General features: G+C 42.1%; 1 protein-coding gene across 6 annotated transcripts in view; it reads left to right on the top strand.

Annotated features, from left to right (window-relative positions):
* The window catches only part of GLCE (glucuronic acid epimerase), a 467,532-nt gene extending 449,455 nt beyond the window's left edge, over positions 1-18,077 (top strand). For all 6 annotated transcript variants that reach the window (XM_069624232.1, XM_069624230.1, XM_069624231.1 and 3 more), the window contains one exon: positions 6,650-18,077. In XM_069624232.1, the coding sequence (XP_069480333.1) occupies positions 6,650-7,674 (1,025 nt within the window). In that variant the 3' untranslated portion in view covers positions 7,675-18,077. The remainder of the gene's footprint in view (positions 1-6,649) is intronic.
* Positions 18,078-19,121: the final 1,044 nt, after the last annotated feature.

Here is a 19,121-nt window from a genome sequence, read left to right as displayed (position 1 = left end):
CGGGTGTGGCAGATCTACCTGTCAGCAAACCTGGGGAGCTGCGCATGAATATTCTGTTCCTCTGTCTTGAAGGAAAAGCTGCAGTGTCCTGGTGTGTAGTTGCATCATAACCTCGGTAACCTGATCAGCATTCATTGTAGAGACCGGCTGCAAGCCACAGTGTGACTTTAGGCCATTGTACATTCTGGTTTTGGTTCAGCTCTGGCGATGCATGGCATGTGTTTTTCCGCTGCTCCAGCTGTCCCCCTCCTCGCCTTTCAGTTTGGTGCTTTGGTCACCGTGGCCTTGGATGATCTTGGATACCTTTTGTGTTTAGCGTATTTTGGGCATTTAGGAGTTTATGGAGGTGAAGTGGGGACATCTGTTATGTTTCTCGCTTACCGTTGGAACTCAATACTGAGAATGTGATGGCACCACCATGTGAATTCGGGCACTGCAATTTGTAAACGTGTGAATTGATTACGGCAAATAATTTTGAGAAACAATTTGAAGTATGTAGATGTGGCGCTATCATACGAACAACAAAAAACATTCCCACTCTAAGAAGTGGAGCGCTCTGTTGACATGCAGGTTTGAGTTGGACATGCTAGGCAGCAATACACAGAACAACCAAGAAAAACAAAAGGAGTGGAACTAGTGTGAAGGCATCATGAAGGACACAGACAACAGATTTTAGCGTCAAAATAATCAACTTTATTAGCTTAAATGTCAGGATGGAAAAAGGCCTAACTTGTTCTATGTTAAGGTGTGATTCCCTTACCTAACTAAAACTAAGGAAAGTCTGAATCAAAGAGTTCATCTCAGGAATCTGTCCGTGTCCAAAACCTATGCTTGCCCTCACAACTATAACCATACAATGTGTAGGGATGTCCGCCACCAAAAGAAAATCAGTGTTTTACACAAAGTCCTGAGCTGCTACCAGCTTGCAGCTCTCTTCAGCTCCTCCCCCCTCCCCCCAAGTATAAAACAGTTCAACAAAGTAAAGTCTCAAAGTTCCCTTAAAGTTAGAAAGCAATTAGTCTTTTCAGATCTCGGGATTCCCTTCCCCAAGTCCAAGTGCCACACTTCAAAAGAAAACCCAATGTTCTTGTCTTCCACTGTTTAGTTAAATGTTGTCATCAAGTACACAGCTTCGATGATTTTGTAGCTTTCACACATGTTGAAAAAGTCATCACTGTTCTTTACAAATCGCCTTATATTTCGGCATTCTGGGGTTGGTTTAGACTTATGTTCATTTTAGCATTTCACTGTATGAAGGTTTGTCTGGATTTTAACTTTCTCTCCTCATTGACTTTCATCTGGTTAGTAATAGTTTTCAATTAATTTGATATTCCACAACGATGTCTTGAGATTAGGGTTATTTTTCCCTTCATTTTGTCATTCAATAATTGTCTGTTTCACTTTAATTCAGCGTTTGGACACCTTTGAGAATGTGTTTCTTGCCACAGGCGGTCATTCCGATGTGAAATATTTCCCTTTTATTTAATAGTCCACAAATATAAGTGTTTGTTTCACTTTAATTAGTTTGTTCAGAGATTTTCAAAAACGTGTGCTTTGCCACAAGCGACCACTCTGATATAAAGTATCTCTTTTAGTTAAGTAATAAGTATATTTGTTAGTTTCCCTTTAATGAGCCATTCAGTGTCCTTAGAAAAACGTGCATCTCTCTACCCGCGACCACTACAAAACAAACTATTTCAAGAAACGTTCAAGTTTACACACGCGCACCGGGTTTCTCTATTTTCAGAAATTTACTGGTTGATTTGAAAGTTGATTCTGCAGTGCAGTTCACACAGCCTTCTCTCTACAGTGTCAGGCCTCCAGTTCCTGCCCCTCAGACACTCCTGTGGTGGACCTCCACCAAAGGGAAATGAGCATGTTTAATAGAAAGGAAAGGGACAGCCTTCTGCACAGCTTCCTTCACCTTTCTCGCTCTGCTCCAGGGAGTCCCCACTCCCACACCAGGTTAGCGGTTACTTTGCTTCCTGCACTGGCCTCCTGGTCCTCCTTCTGTTTCCCACTAGGAACAGGCTACAGGTGTGGGTGATTGTTCCACTTTGCCTGACCACAATTAAAGGGACATGCCTGACCTTCACTACTCTTAGTAGGCCTCTTCCTCGTCCCAGTACTAGAGTGGTAAAAGAGCATAGACTTCATTGCTCTTAGTTGCCTCTTCTTCATCCCAGTACTGTCAATTGTCAGTGGTGGAGAAATGAGGTAGCTCACTTATAATGACACATAAAGGTTGGGGCAGGGTTTGGTTTGTTGTCAGTAGGAAGAGGGGAAATCATGAATCGCCCAAGGGTATCCCACTCTTACTCCCCAAAGACCCACCACCCAGGTGATCCTCCCTCACTGCTCTGCCCCCAGTGTCAGGATCCAGTAGTGATAGCCTTTCCCTGGCCACCTGTGTGGAGGATCCAAGTGGTTCAGAAGTGAGAATACCCCTGGGTTTCTACACTAGTAATTCTAAGCTTAATATACAGACAATCCCATCGGAAAGGTGGGCAGCCACATTCTGGATTATCTGCAGCCAATGAATATAGATGTCTGAAATCCCCAGATAGAGTTGTCATAAGCCAATGTCAGAAGTGGAAGCTGTTAGAGCTACCACCTTTGATAATATAAGAAGCAATGGCAGAATTATTACACTTTTAAATGGGGGGGGGGGCAGAAAAAACAGGTATGTACGGAAACTGTGTGCTCTCTGCAAAGACATTAACTGCACTCTGGTGGAGAAGAGACTGGTTTTGGAAACTGATGTGTCATTTAAGAGGCCTGGGTACATTTAAGCTGCCTGTACCAAAGTTATTAAAAAGAGCCCTTGTCCCTAAACCATACTGGGAGTGGGGTACTTCAAATAAATCTCAAAAGGGTTCGCCAAAGCAATGTGCTTTGAAGAATTTGCAAAGAAATTAAATACCCAGAAATCAAAGACCCAGGCTCTATATTACTATCTAGAGAGAAGACCACATCTTCCGTAACTTAGGATGAATCTTGGCACAGGGTGCTCCTGAGCCAGCAGGTGACTCTCTGATCGCTCCAGTAATTTCACCTGGCCTCATCCGACTTTCATGTGGCCTTATGTTGAGCAGCCATTGCTTCAGAAATTGGATTGCAAACAGATGGCCCATGTATAAACCCCAGCAGAGCAGTCCAGCCCCATGTCTTTCTGAGGTTAATGTATTGAATAGCAATGAACTGTTTAATAAGTAACACTCATTATTACGAGGTAAGAGTCTGGAGAAATCCGGCCCGCGTCTCTATAATGTACTATTTTGTTTTGCTTGAAGGATTCTAGCAGATGAACTTGACAGTAGACCTGGCGTTCTGCCTGCTGAACCCAGATCCATACATGTAGATACTGAATGAAAGCCATTAGAAAACCTTTGAGTTGTCCATGAGATTATTGTTCTCTTTCAAACTAGGCTGTTAATCAGGAAATGTCTTTCAATTTCGTTGATGCCAAGTGGAGTCTCCAAATCTTTACATTTGGTTATCACAGCAAAGACCTCGGCTCCTCTGGTTTTGAATATAATAGAGCTTCTAAGGCCTCTTCAGTCTCGTATATCCTGGTGTCGTTTAGGCTGTTATCTCCTACTTCAAGCAGTGCTTTATCTGCTGCATCCCACAATGCTGACTAATTCCATCAAGACTGAAGTGCAGAGGACTCGTGGTGTGCGTAAGTAAACCATGCTTACTGTCGTTTTTCATGTACTTCCTTAGTCCCTCTTCTTCCAGAAATCCAACCTGTAACCTTTTTCAGTGTACTCTTGCTCAAATTGTACTGAGCCATGAGCAATCCGAAGCTACAGGAGACCAAGGTCAGGGCTGAGTCATGTACCCCTCCCACTTCCAGATTGCAATTTTGGAGCTAGTGTGTGGCGTTCCCATGGTTCCGAGAAATGCCCAGACCTATTGATTTATGGACAACAGGACACAAACAAAATATGTTAGTTAAAATTTGCAAAACGTTCATTTACGCACTGCAAAACAGCGAGTTTGAATATTTTTTTTACTTACCTAATAACCTGTATTTTAGATTATAAACCTAAAAACTGTCAACCTTTGTACACGTCATGAGCAGATCCAGTTCATAATCTTCAGTTACCAATGTAGTGTAAGACACCCGAGCATAGGAAACTCTAAGCAGAAATTATTGCAGAAATCGGTATAAGAAAAATTATCTCCCTAGATAAATTTTGGTTTCTCGTTCAAGGAGGCCATTCCAGACATTCTGCAGTATGTTCGATGTTTGTTTGTGTGCCAGCACACCTTACTTGAAGAGCTGTAGACTTTCTGACTCCTGTGACCTGATGTGATTACTCCTATATTTTCCCCTCGCCATAATTCCTGTTAGACCATGAGGCACTAGAATTCTGTCCTGGTTATGGGGTTTATGTCATTGCCTAGACTCTTACCCACGAAGTAGTCTGTCATCAATCCATAATGATGCTGAAGTCCTTTCCTGGATACCTCAACCATACCCAACTGCATGACCTATCCCCTCTCCAGGGACGTCACTCATTAGATCTTGACCCAGATAATATCAATTTCTTGTCATAATGTCCGTGGGTTAGCCTTTCCTATTATGGAAGGGTAAAGTTTCAGGAATTCCTAAGTGGGAAACGTCTCTTTAAGGGACTGTTTACTTCACCACTCCCCTGAAGGATGTCTGCACCCTTGTCATTCCTCTCTCACATCAGAAAGCCCCGGCTTCCTATTCTGTCAACAGTCCTCAGTCCTCAGTCATTGGCTCAATCATCTATTATACAGTCATTAGGGAACGGTTTTTCCCTTGTAGCCTTGCTACTGGTTCCGGGCCACTCTATAAACATCCAGCATGACATCACACTGAAAACTACAGATCTTGAAGTCCTTCAATTCCAGGCAGACTTGTTTGCCTATTTAGCAGCCAGTAAAATAGAAAACCACATTCCGAGCCCCCTAAATAATATGGGGGGGGGGGCTACAAACCTACTTGCCATGTAATGTCTATATAGAGCGTGGAGCAAAGAGGAGGACGTGTGCATTGCCTTCTGTTTCCTAAAGCAACAATAACTTGTGCTGTACAAAGGATTTTCTGTTGTCTCATGCCAAGAATATCCTGCCAATAATTTGTGGGTAGGGGATAGGATGTTGTCACTGTAATGAGTAACTTGTACTAATGTAAACATCAAACTAAACCGTGCTTAAAGTTCAGCTTTACTTTATTATCCATTATCTCCTCGGACTGCTAATGAAAGTTTCCTAGAGCTCAAGAATCGGCAGCCAACCCAGTGCTAAAGGATGGTGTAGTAGTTTTCTTTAAACTCCGACCAGGGAGCTATAGATGCAGTTTGCTGTTAATGTTCTGTTCATGATTTCCTGTTTCCAAGGCCAGGTCAAGATAATTCACGAGATTTGACGGACCTCAAACAGGATTTTTATCCGGGACAAACCCTGCAGAACTCCACAAATCTGTAAAAGGGTGTCTTTCACACACTACTTATGCTGGTTGTGTAACCATTCTGTAGTCCACCGTTGGCAAGTTTCCATGGACAACAAAGCCAACATTACCCCCTCAAGTCAGTAAGCTGGTATCGTACGCAGAAGGAGCTACAAGTGTTTTTAACTTTACATTGCCATATTCCAAGTAATAATGTCTGTGTTAAAAACAGTGGCATTAATACATTTTAAAACCTAAGTCCGTAAAACAAAATGGCCCCCATCATATGAGATCAGTACATGTTTAAATAGTAATTGTCACTATGCAAAGCACTTCTTCTCTCTTTATGGGCGAGAATGGGAGGGTGCCTTGCATATTCTCGTTTTTAATGTGGTTTGCGTATCTTTTCTGTAATACTTCGTTCCTCATTTCGTTTTATTATAAGGTTTAATTCATTTTTAAAATGCATTGCCCTCTCATATTTTCGTTTTTTTATTTAGTTTGCAGTGGTTTTATTAACTTACAAGCAGTTTCTTTTTAATTTGAGTATTTCAGCCTGCAAAGTTTTTGTATTGTTGTTGATTTCCAAGTTATTTCTGTTAATTAGATCTGTTGCCCATTCTCACATATTGTTGCTACCAATGAAAATATTTAAACCCAAACACTCGTCTACAACCAAAACAGTGACATCTCAGGAGAGACCCGCACAAACCCAAGTGGGTCCCCAGTAGCCCAGTTCCCCCCGCCCCCTGGCGCCCAGCTATCCCCCTATGCCAGTAAACATAGAACTAATCCACAAGGTCAAAACAAGGACAGTTAATGTTGTTTTGTTTAAAATGTTACTGTTTTATTAAGAGATGCTGATAATTTCACAACCAATGGCACGCTTAAATATCATGCAAAGGTTGTAAAATGATAAATGCCAATGAACAAATTTAAAAATAAAACCAATGAAAATATTTAGATTTTCTGATGCTTTCCCATGTAATGCAATGAAGTTCACAGTCCAAGCCCTGTGGTTGATCACTACACCAATCTTCCCTTTGAGCGCAAGACATTATACTTTCATTGTAGATTTCTTGCTTGTAGTGTAGACCAGGCATTTACAGTGACACAACTTGCTCTCAGGGGCAATATAAAACCAGAAATGGTAAACTGCTGACATAATGGAATTGTACTGGCAGAGCATTTTGTAACTTTCTTTTATTTTTCCTTTCTTAGAAACAACAGAAGGTGCCTCTTTGCAACTCGGGAACACAAAAGATTTCATGATTTCCTTTGACATCAGGTTCGTGACTAATGGGAGCGTGTCAGTGGTATTGGAAACCACAGAGAAGAACCAACTGTTTACCATCCACTATGTTACAAATACACAGCTAATCGCTTTCAGAGAGCGGGACGTGTACTATGGAATCGGTTTGCGCACCAGCTGGAGCACATTGACGCGTGACCTTGTAACAGACCTACGGAAAGGTGTAGGCCTCTCCAACACCAAGGCTGTCAAGCCAACAAAGATCATGCCCAAAAGAGTGGTCAACCTGGTGGTAAAGGGGAAAGGGTTCATTGACAATGTTACCATCTCTACCACTGCGCACATGGCAGCTTTCTTTTCTGCAAGCAATTGGCTAGTAAAGAACCAGGATGAGCGAGGAGGTTGGCCAATCATGGTGACGCGCAAGTTGGGAGAAGGGTTTAAATCTCTAGATCCTGGTTGGTATTCGGCAATGGCCCAAGGGCAGGCTATTTCCACATTGGTAAGAGCATATCTCCTAACAAAAGACCAGGTCTTCCTCAATTCTGCACTTAGGGCCACCGCTCCTTTCAAGCTGCCGTCCGAGCAACATGGGGTGAAAGCAGTCTTCATGAACAAGTATGACTGGTATGAGGAGTATCCAACTACACCTAGCTCCTTTGTTCTTAATGGATTCATATATTCATTAGTTGGTTTGTATGACTTGAAAGAGACTGCAGGTGAGAAGCTAGGACGAGATGCCAAGCTCTTATACAATCGAGGCTTGGAGTCGCTCCGGGCCATGCTCCCGCTTTACGACACTGGCTCTGGTACTATCTATGACTTGCGGCATTTCATGCTTGGCATCGCCCCAAACCTGGCACGCTGGGACTACCACACCACGCATATTAACCAACTTCAGCTGCTCAGCACTGTGGACGATTCGCCCATTTTTCGAGACTTTGTCAAGAGGTGGAAAAGCTATTTGAGAGGCAGCCGAGCCAAGCACAACTGAAGCACTCAACCAAAGTCTCCTTTCTCTGATTTGCTAGCTTCAGGGCAGCGGGGGGGTCCCTCAAGGTGGCAGAGATGTGCAGGTGTCTATTTCATACTAGATCTGATTTCAAAGAAATTTGCATTTGATTGCGCACTGTATGGATTGCATATGCTGTACATTAACACTTGACTGTTGGGGGTGACTAGAGAGTCCAAGAAGAGATGTGCAGGTGTCTATTTCATACTAGATCTGATTTCAAAGAAATTTGCATTTGATTGCGCACTGTATGGATTGCATATGCTGTACATTAACACTTGACTGTTGGGGGTGACTAGAGAGTCCAAGAAGGGGCTTTAAACAAAGCCACAGATGTGATGGCACAGTGACAACTTGCAGTCACTTATTCATTTATTTTAATTTTTTGGAGCACACAGATTGTAATTTGTTCACATCTTCCAGTCATTCATTTTGTGGTTTTCCCACCAAAAGTGCAAGGTACAGGTGGAGAGTTTAATTGGGGAAATCCCAGCAGCGTATTTTGAGCGCTAGCTTTCAGGTTCTGCACCTAGCGAGTGAATGTTGCAGAATTCTCTACATTATATTGGATAGCTTGTGTTCATGATCTCGCTTGTCTAGAGATCATTCTACCATTGTTTGGTCTAATCTACTGAGCATCTGAGTAGCATAAAGGTAGAAGGCTGAGGAACCCTTCATAGGGTCCCTCCACTGTAGTGTCATATTGCTCAAAGCAGATTTGAGTCTGAATGGCAGAGTGTTGCATTCGGTGTACAGCATGCCGTTGACTTGGGAAGAATCATGTTTTCGTAGGCACGGGTATGAAGATCCATAGGTCCTGCTTACATGTGCCACTGGAGGATTGTCTTTTCTATGGAGAACCTATTGTCATATTGTGGTACATGCCTTTCACTTGTTTGCTTTGTCATGTGGTGGCTTTGAGCGAGTGTTCCCTGAATGATCAGTGCTTCCCAACTGCTGCCCTAACCCAGTTTGACCTAGCCACCTCTCCCACTCCATGTAGAGTTCTAAAATGAACCGGACCAGCTCGATTATTGCTCCTTCCCAGTGAACAGATCTGTATTAGATGGCCCTGTGCAGGGTCAAGTCAGGAAAGTGCATGACAATCTGTACCAAGGGAGGTTTTGCCCCAGTAGCCACGTGCTATTGCCCCTCCCCACCCTTAACTGGAGTTGAGGTTTTACACTTGTGTAGTGCCATGTTTGTTTTCCGCTCCCCACAAAGCGTAGCCCCTCTTGTCTTGGTGTGTTTGCACTCTATCCCGGCAATGTCCGAGCCCCTTTGCGAACCCCAGCAACACTATTTTATATTATGTTTCTATATGTGCGTTTTGTACTCTTCACATTTCTGTACGGCATCAAGCTGGTATTCCTGCTTGTGGTGTTACAGTGCTGGCAGACATGTGATATTGTAATAGCGCTGCCTCTTAATAGGAACAGTTTTCCTACCAAACACAAAAATGTTGCATGAAAATTGACTCACTGATGACACAAGGGAAGTGGCATTTATCAGAGGGGGTGTTTTGGGAAAATTGCGTTCTCAACAGAGGGAACATAGAATATAAAACGGAATGTGGCTTTGCTTAAAAGGGCATTTGTGTACGTGTTGAACACGAAGTAGTGTGGTGTGTTATGCAGTGATTGTGTGTCTCTTCTGGGTGCTAGGATCTCTGTCTTTACATGCTTCTCTTGAGCACACTTTTCTTGAAGGGTGTTGGAAAACGCACTATGTTTAAGTGTTGTTGTTTTAATGGGAAGTACATTTTAATTGCGGCACCTACTTTAAATCTGTTTTTACTTGTGGGGGAGTGTGTCAGGGTTTATCAGTTACACAGCTATGTGAGGAGAGGGAACGTGAGGCAACATCTGTGTTCTGTTTGTTTCCATAATTGGAGGCGGAGCTTGTGGACGAGTAAGCCCGGGAGATACTTCAAGACAGTGCATGAGTGTGAAGCGCTCACGCAGTGTGTTGGGGCTCATCACAGTTGTACAGTGACAACCGGTAACTAAAAACATGCTGTAATAGCAGCATTGGAAGTACTGTTCCTATGTGTGTTACGTTATCTGTCTTTTATACACGATGTGATCATTTTATTGTTTCACCTTTATCTCAGTCGACGTCCAAGTAGTGTTTGGGGGTTGATCGCGATCTTAGTAAACTGATCGTGATCGGAAGTATCACCATGCAAGGCCTATTGCTAAAAAAGTGACAATTATCTTTAACTACTTTCTGCATAATTTGCAAGCTTTACTGGTCTAGTTAAATCTAAACTGAGTTTGTGGAGCTGAATAGCAATGGCAGCGAAAGATTTGGGGTATAATTTGAGAAGCATGTAGATGGGCAATAGTGTGAACTGGACCCCTAATACTGTAGATAGCCCGAAATTAAAAACATTAATGGGGGGTCACTTAAAGATAAAAATCACTGCATATTACACCCCTAAATGTGGTAATGAAATGGGAGTCCTACGAACCTCTAAACCGGTTACTTGACCTGAGGAGATCGACAGTAATTCTTTGCTGGAGCTCTGTTGTAGCCTGCAGCGGGACATTGATGATGTTGGCAGTGATTGAATAGCGAGGACCAAACTCCCAAACACTAACATCCCAATAACAGAAGAGATGATCAATGTACAGACTGATCTAAACCCACAATTTTAGTTCAGCATGAGTGATGCCACTGACAAGCCTGTAAGTGCTTCTCCTATCCTGCCTGTTTCAGGACCTTAGACCCTCGACACGCCTACATTATTTGACCACGATGTCAAGCCTGAATACTTCTACTGGCCCTAACTTTATACTCTCCTGGTGAAAGCCTTGTTTAACCTATATAGAGACCTAAGATTGGATTTGAATGATCAAAGAAATGTGTTGACGGATATAGATAGTATGATGGTGTCTACCCCACCTAATATGCAGCTGCAGAATTTGACTAAACACTCTGAATGATTGAATTTAAGGGGATCTCTGATTCAGCGATTATGGTAGAAATGTCAGTTGCACTTGATAATAATGCTCAGGATGTACCTAGATCATTGCATATGAAGGCCCCTCAACTTCTAAAGAATATTGTGTACATCTGATTGACTTAATAAAAAACAAAGAAAAAGGAAATATAAACTACTGATTGTGAATACTAGAACAGCTAAGCACCAGAAGTCGTTCAGGCTTTCAAATGTGTTGAATTTTGAGACTGTAGAGACTGATGAACAATTTGTTTTCGAGCCTTTGCCTATGATTAAGTAAGTTAAGAGTAAAAAAGAAAAAGGTGGTAGAGAAATCAAAGGGGGATTATGGTTACTTGGGTTCTGAGAATAGATGCTCAGTCAAATCGAGCGAAGGGCTTGTGCAATATAAGTAATCGCAACGAAGAGTTGCACTCTGAAAGACCACAAGTAACTAATTCCACCCCATGCAACACTTTTTCAGAATTAAATCAAATAGCTGAAGAAGGTGTTTTGTCAAAATGTGCAAAAACAGAAGGGCTGCAAAGTTGCTCTATCTATAATGGGAGATAACAAAACCTGGGATGATTTCAATTTATGGCAAACAATTTTTGACTGTAAAATGTTATTATAAATCTTTTCCATGCAAATGACGGACCCTTGAGCTGTAAACACATTTTACATCTCTTCTATCCCTATACCATCATTACGAGTAATCAAAACAAGAAATATTGATTATATAGAAATGAGTAAAGACTCCAATCCAGTCTTGACCAAGGTTCACTGTAATTCAGAAGCGATGACCGGATTAATGCTAGAGCATGTTTCCGATTTTCTTAATATGGGGTATGTATGATGTGAACAAATGCGTACATAAAGGTAGTAAAGAAATATGCCATCAAGAGGATGTGAAAACAGCACAAGTTTAGGTAGCAAATCTATTTCAACGATATTAAGAGGCAAAGTAATGAGGGCCCTGTGGTTTTGAATGAAAAGTCGTGGTTGCCAGATGCTTTGTCATTCCAAATGACACATTAATTTGATGTCACGGAACTCAAGGGGAATAGCCATTACACTAGCAGTAAGTAGGGTCTAGAATCTATCCTTGCGCATTAATTTTGTACAATACAAGAAAGCTTATTGACGGAACATAGAAGCATTGATGACTATACTAATATTGAAAATGTAGCTATCAAGAGCAAAGGTGATGGACTCAAAGGCGGCCTTCTTATTGGTGCCAGGATTTTTTGGTCGCTTTAAAACTTGAAGTAATGCTTGTAATTTGAATATTGATATGGAGATTGACAATCTTGAAGCTAAACTAATGATCAATATATATATGAACCCCTGGTGGATCCATGTCTGATTTGATCATGAATTGCATACATGAAACCATGATTTGAAGATCATCAATTGATATGGAGTTTGTTATATTGAGGGTGACCTAAATGCTCATTGTACTGTAAAATTCGACCTGTAGAACAATGTCTCCTAAAATAATGATCCTCTTGTAGATATCCCCTTGCCAGTTTCCCTAAGCTTGCTTCATATCTGATTGGAATTCACACATGACTGGGGATTGATGATGATGAATATTCGAATGGAAGGTGATATTCTTGGTAATATTACCTGGAAAATTGGTTCCAAACAGCCTACCATTGACTATTTCTTTAATGACTGAGTAAATGTCTAGGATAAAAAAAATCACTTGGAATGCACTTAGTGATTATTGCTTCCTTAAACTCAAACTAGATTGGAATGGTTTGTTTCAGGCTAAAAAATGTGGGTTCTACTAGAATTACCAAGGTTGGCAATAGAATATTCTGGTTCTTAGAGAAATATTCTGAAATTGTGCAATTATATGGGGAAAACTAACTGTGTCCAATTGGCTCACTGATAGGTTTGGGCTTGTTGGTACTCATTTTGATTTAGGGAGTAACTTTAAGGCTAAAATGTATGACTGAGATAGTGACTCAAATACGGAATTTGAGATGCTCAATCGAGCAGATTGATTAACCCTATCAGGTGCCTGAGGATGAAGTAAGACGAATTCAAAAAGTTAGAGGGAAATATCACAATTCGTTGAAGAATCCTAAAGGTACCAAAAAATGCTCTGTCGCCTTATGATAAATATACTATGTATCAACAATCTCCAGACATTTTGGAAACTATTTAATGCATATAAACACCAAGGTATGTATAAGCAAATTAAACCAGTGAGTCAATACTCAGTGTAACTACATTGATAGTACCTTAATATGCGAAAATGGGGAAACTGCATTACTAAGTGTGCCTCATATCTGAACACCTGATGTTTCTGCAGAGGTTTTGGGATTATATATAATATAATATCCATTAAAGAGACTGCTTGGCTTGACGGAGAAAGCCGCTAAAGCACTGCCATTGATAATTGTGGTTAAGAAATGTTTAATTACTTCTGACGAATATAGTCTAGAAGTGATTATTCTGCCAAATAAGCAAAGTGTAATACCTTCTATATTATATGAACTGAATTCTAGTTTGGTGAATGATGGCATATGAATGAATAAGATTAAGGGAGTCCCAAAACTGATCTCCATACCGTACCCTCTCTGCCCCCGTCAAGCGGTGAGGCTCGAATTGGGACTGCTCTCTTTATGCACAATGTTGGCAATTCAGAGGGGCACATTATTTTTATAAACCCACTTGGATCCAGAAAGCCTGGTCCTAGCATTAATTGGGTCAGTCATGAAAAGTGGTACAGTGGTTAATACATTTGTGAAAATGAATTCTTTGAACTTTAAGTCGATTCATTGAACAGTTGAGGAAAATGAAGGCCTAACCATCTTGATTAAGCAAATAAAGAAAAAAAGGCATGCAGTGGGATTGGCATGAGTTTGTCATCTTACTACTTTAAACATATATTGTTTGCCTGACCAGATGGGTTACACATTCATGCACCCTCAAACATATTTTTTTTTCTTGACTGGAAATTGAGATGAATCTTGATGTAAGAGATTTGAATCTAATGGTTTAAATGTAATTCGGGCGAGATTAGGATGACATTGTTACTTCAGCTAAAAAAAAGATTGGCAACTGAAAAGATATTGTGATTTATGCAAAAAGAAATATGAATTAGAGACTGTGCAGCATTTACTTATTTCGCTTGTGAAATTGGTAAATAATTGTTGGTTATTTTTAAGTAAATTTGTGCATCATGTCAAAATGATTGATACAGATGAATTTTGACAAATATGTAGTTTTGGAAGAAGTGCTACCTTGACATTCGCATTGACAAGGCTATGGCACTATATTGAGGTTTTAAGTGAAATTAATGCTACAAGGTGATATATTAAAGGATGATGGAATATTTAATGAAATGGGTTTGTGAAACATATTTAAAATGTTGTATTTTTGAGAAGTGTCAAAAGTATGTAATCTGTAACGCACTATATTTAAAAAAGAATTGTCGGGGGAGATATGGGGAGTGGGCTGTATGTGTCAGGCGTTAAATATTCTGTCATGTTCCAGTGGTTGCAGTTGTAGAGTGATGTGTGAAGAGATAGTGAGATTTCAAGACCGGCCCTAGCTCTGGGTTACATGCAGTCACATTTCATTCAGGCTCTTCTGGCAGTCTGGTCTGAATCTACCCCTGCCTGCCATGCCTGGAGTGACTTGCTACCCCTAGCGCTAAAGCCACTTATGGGCTATGGCTTATTAAACCTATCCCCCTCTAGGCCAGTTCACATATGTGGCGCTCTGGCGCTTACCCAAGTAAATATTCTTTTGTCGCCAGAATGGTTTGCGTCTCCTACTTATTGGCATTTCCCTGGCCCAGGCTTTGTAATCGTTAAACAAAAAATGTGCTAAATGATTCAGAAATACGACAAAAAGGTATGGGCATTAATGGACATGTGACTTGCTCTATCGGAGCGCAGTGAGTTACAGAGGAGGCATTTAGTCCGAGCTGCCACTTCTAACTTGGAAACTAGAGCTTGGGGGATGGGGGGTATAAGGGGCATGGGAGACGGTGATACAAGTTTAAGTATTCTGTTTAACATGGGTAGCTGCTCTTGCAGCATAGCATATCTACCGAGCCATGCTGGTACTGGTTAGCTAAAAACCATGCAGCCCTGCTGGGAAATTCTGACCAGGCAAACCCAGAAAAGACCTGATCCCTGCTGTGGCTACTAGCGCTTTGGAAAAATGTCAAACCGTAGGCTGAAAACGTCATTACCCCTAAACTGCACTCGAATAATTGCAGTCCGTTACCGTTTTTTCTTTTTCAAATCCATTCATATTTTCATTTCACAATTCTGCCATTCAGAATTGTAGCCACATTGAAACTGTTTTCAGTTGACAAATATGACCTCCTGGGAAAGAGGTGCAGTTACTGTTAGGTGAAAAATGTAACCACGTTGCTTAGCCATGCTAGTACTCTGCCTTCAAATTAAGTGGTGGCGGTCCTCATCTGGTTATAGGCTTTTGTCAGTGTAGAACTATGCTCTAAACTATTTATCAACTGCCCAATAATGCATGATTGATGAAAGTTTAGCTACAGCTCAGGGACACAAAAATGAGGTGACCTGTTCTCTTCCTACAGTCAATATTTTTTAATAGGATGGGCATCGAGGTAATGTTTGAGGAACTGCCAATAACTATGGCAATCAAGCTGTGCCCTGACAAAGGGTAGATCTGCTTGGAGGAAGTGGAATAGACGACTATGCCAAACCCCTGTATTATACGGAATTGGGCACTCGCGACTGTTTCTCTAGACTTTGAGCTAATCTAAAAAAATACTGCGACTCTTCAACACTTCAACAGCAATCGGGTGAAAGAAAGGCAACAATGCAAAGCTATGCCTAGCACTGTCACTGTTTATATCCCTGCATGCTGCACACAGCTGCTTCCAGCAGCTGGGGCTCGGCAGCCTGCTCTGTAGAGAAATTAGATTTCACAACAGGCAAGTTTCTCTGGAAGTCCTGTAGTGTGCTGGTAATGGGTGATTCACAATGTCATGCAGAGCTTGACATGGCAGTTTTTGATGGCTCCAACCAGTTTCTTAAGTCCACTGGCCTAACCTGTAACTGGCGCAGCCTTAGGATCCTTTCAGGGGCAACTTTCCCAATAGCCCCAACTGGCTCTGGTGTGCTCACATGGATTGTGAGAGGTCCTTGTCCCCTTCACGCACTTTCCCCATTTCCTGCATCTTGAATTGTTTCTGGTGGTAAGAAAGAAAATTGGAGCAAGCAGTACTTTGAGTCATTTTAGTCAGGGCCATTGCGGTCTTGCTTCACGTGCAAAGCTCTTTTCTTTTCTGCACAGTTCTAATCAACACTGAAGTTAGGTCTGTCACTAATGTACATTTGCGACTAGATTTCTTGCTGCTCGTTGTACTTTACATTTAAAGGAAAAGTTCAACAACAAAGCAGATTCATATAAAGCATAGTTTGTTGCATGTGCTGCCTAACCTGGACTGGCAGCTCCAGGTGGGTGCTGCCTTTAGAAATACGAACCTCCGCTGTTCTGGTCAGAGTGGATGTTACCTCCCCAGTGCCATAGTTGCCCTTGGTGCTCATAACCGAGATTGTGTAGTGGGAGGATTTACCAAAGAGTAGGTTAGCCTTTAAACTTTAGATCACCTGTTCACTTGAACGTCTATTTTCCAGGCATTGGGTGGACTGGGATCTGGATCCTGGGCTGTCTGGTGTACATGTCCTTTTACACTTAGACTTTGCTAGTACTTTGAGGAGGGCATACCCATCCAAAAGGTTCATTTATCACCTGCTCCTTGCATACAGAGCCTTCATGGCCTCCAACTTTACACCTGTTGTGGTAGCTGAGCTGCCCTGTCTAGCAAATATTTGCAGACTGGCTAAAGCTGCAGTGAGCACGAGGACTTTCCCCTCCCCCCACCCCCTGGCAAACTGACGCACTTAACCAGATAATGACTGCAGTGCGGTATATGGCTGAAGAAAGTAGTAGAGGGATTTGAGTCAGACTGCAGTGAGTTATAGGACTGCAGGAAGAGCAGGATGAGCGATTGGGCTGCACACAGAACGGGTGGAGTTATTGATCTGCATAGACTGGACAGGAAGTTCTTGAAGAGCATAGAGTGCAATGAAATGGCCTCCCCAAGTGGTGATGGCCCGGCAGGTCGACCAGAGTTGTATTTTATTAATGCACTGAATTCAGCTTTCACATGATTACTCTAAAGAAGAGGGGTCGACATGGAAAGGAATACAACATAATTTCCCTTCTGCGCTTAATAGGGGTGTTCCCTAGAGCCCACCAGCTCATTCAGCCATCTGATGGCTATGCCAGAGCAGCAGCAGTTGGGACATGTTTGTTTGACTGCTGTTCGCTTCACTTTCCTGGCGCTCTCATAACTGAGACATTCAAGAACGCTTTTGTCCCTTTCGCTGCTGTATTTACAGGCCAATTCTTGGGGATTTTGAATCGGTCTGTGTACATTGGATCTACTCTGTTCTTTCTTGGAGAAGGCACACACCACTTATTGGACTTAGTGGGGAAGAAGGGGAGGGGGACTGTTTGGTCTGCTGCCTTTGGTGGGTGGGGTAGAGCCTAGGCCTGCTGCTAGCTGAAGCTGGCTCTCTCTTGCCAGTCTTAAATTAATTGGCCATTCAAGCTTAATCCTTTTGTGCACCAGATCAAGGATTTATGGCAACACTTTATTTTTGGTTAGCTTACAATGTAACTTAACTCCTAGACCTTTTTGTACTTTCTCTTTCAGAGATGACTAGTTGTGAAAATAAATGAGCAACCCAGCAGGTAAATGGGTATTTCTGAAAATAAATAAATGGTGGGTAATTATGGAAATAAATGGGTAAATGTAAACGGGGAGGCCTGTGATGCCCAGTTCTCCCGGGTCCTCCTAGGACTGATGCCCCTGGCAGCCTTGACAGCTTGTGATAATCTCTGCACCAGGTTCCTTGAAGGCTCGCAATGCCTATTGCTCCAATGTCCTAAAAGGACTGCAATACTTGGTGCACAACATCCTCCCAGGTCCGTGATGCCCACTGCACATGGGTCCTTGAAGATCCGCAATTCCCAGTGCAGCATGGTATCCGAAAGCCTTGTGGACCATCAACTGAAGCACACGACTTTGGTGTTCACTGCCTCCCCCCAGCGCTGCTATAGCTCTCACCTGTCCCCGTCTTGTCATTTCTTAGGTTTTACATGTGGTTTTCTGCACCATGTGTTGAATATGCAATAACTTGTTTACAGGGTGCCCTCTGATAGGCTGCCCTTTGTAAAGGTGTATAGACTTTGCAGTTTAAGCACAATGTGCACACGCTAGTTTTATATGAGCAAGACATGATTTTTTGCAAAATAAAGGGTACTTTTATGTTTATATATAAAGATGAGTGATCAAAGTTTGTGCTTCATGTAAAGCTGCTTTATAAGATTGTAAAATAAAATTTTTATCTTAAATTCCCAATTGGTCTTGAGTTTATTTGAATGATTTGTGGTGTTCATCCCGCAGGCGAGGTGTAGGAGGATATTTGCAGAGCACAATGGAGCCTAAATTCAAAGGAGCAAGAGATGCACTTAGAGAACATCTAATGAGTTCAGATTTCCAAGAGGGAAATGATCAGTGGCAGCTCACAAAGCATAATAGAAGGGGGCACACAGATGGAATTGAACATTTGTAAAGGTGAACTATCCAATTTTATAGTTTCTAAGAAAGGGAGAAGGGAATAACAAGCCATATTGAGTGATGAAACCCATTATCTGTAAAAACTACTTATGCCTGTGGCTTTAAGAGTATAAGCAAAGCCTTGAAATACACCTGGAAGAACCTGCACATTGGCACAGGAGGGAAACGTTGCAGGCGGAAAGGGGAATCTCGGACTCTTGTACTTACGATCTGACCCAAGAGGGAGAAACCTGGCCCAAGGGCAAGAACATCACAGCCTGACATAAAAACCTATGCAAGGGGAGGGGGTATTTGCTGGTAGCACTGCCAAGAAGTAACACAGCCACTATATCCTTGGGACTGAGATTGCCAAGAAGTGAACCAGGACTTGGATCACTTGGGTACCTTGGGGATGATCAGTATTCCCATAGTTAAGTCTTTAAGGCACCTTAAGTCAATCCATCACTGCACTTTTCTCCATATAGACCCTGATTTGTAGTTTGGCCTCCCCCCAATACCTGCTTATTGGATTTACTCACGCCCACTTTGTCAAATTCAGACAGGCCTACTCTTCTACACCCCAAGACTCTGGAACCTCCTCCCCATCAACATCAGACTCTCCCCTCGCTTCTATTGTTCACAAAGTATCTCAAGACCCTCCTTTCAAGGAATGGCTCCTCCCTAACACTTGGTCCACAGACTCAGCTTCCCACTCTCTACCTGAGACTAGGTGATCTGATCTCCACTGTTTCCTCCCATGGTTGCTTGTAGATCCCGTGCTGACAAATCACCCACCTTCTGCCTCCCCTCTACTTAGCTCTCCACTCCCTTGTTTCTCTGCCTCCT

This window comes from Ambystoma mexicanum, chromosome 11, assembly GCF_040938575.1.
Source record: "Ambystoma mexicanum isolate Mex_15411 chromosome 11, UKY_AmexF1_1, whole genome shotgun sequence".
Taxonomy (NCBI): Eukaryota; Metazoa; Chordata; class Amphibia; order Caudata; family Ambystomatidae; genus Ambystoma; species Ambystoma mexicanum.
Note: the sequence above shows the minus strand (reverse complement) of the source record. Positions and strands in the feature narration are given on the sequence as shown.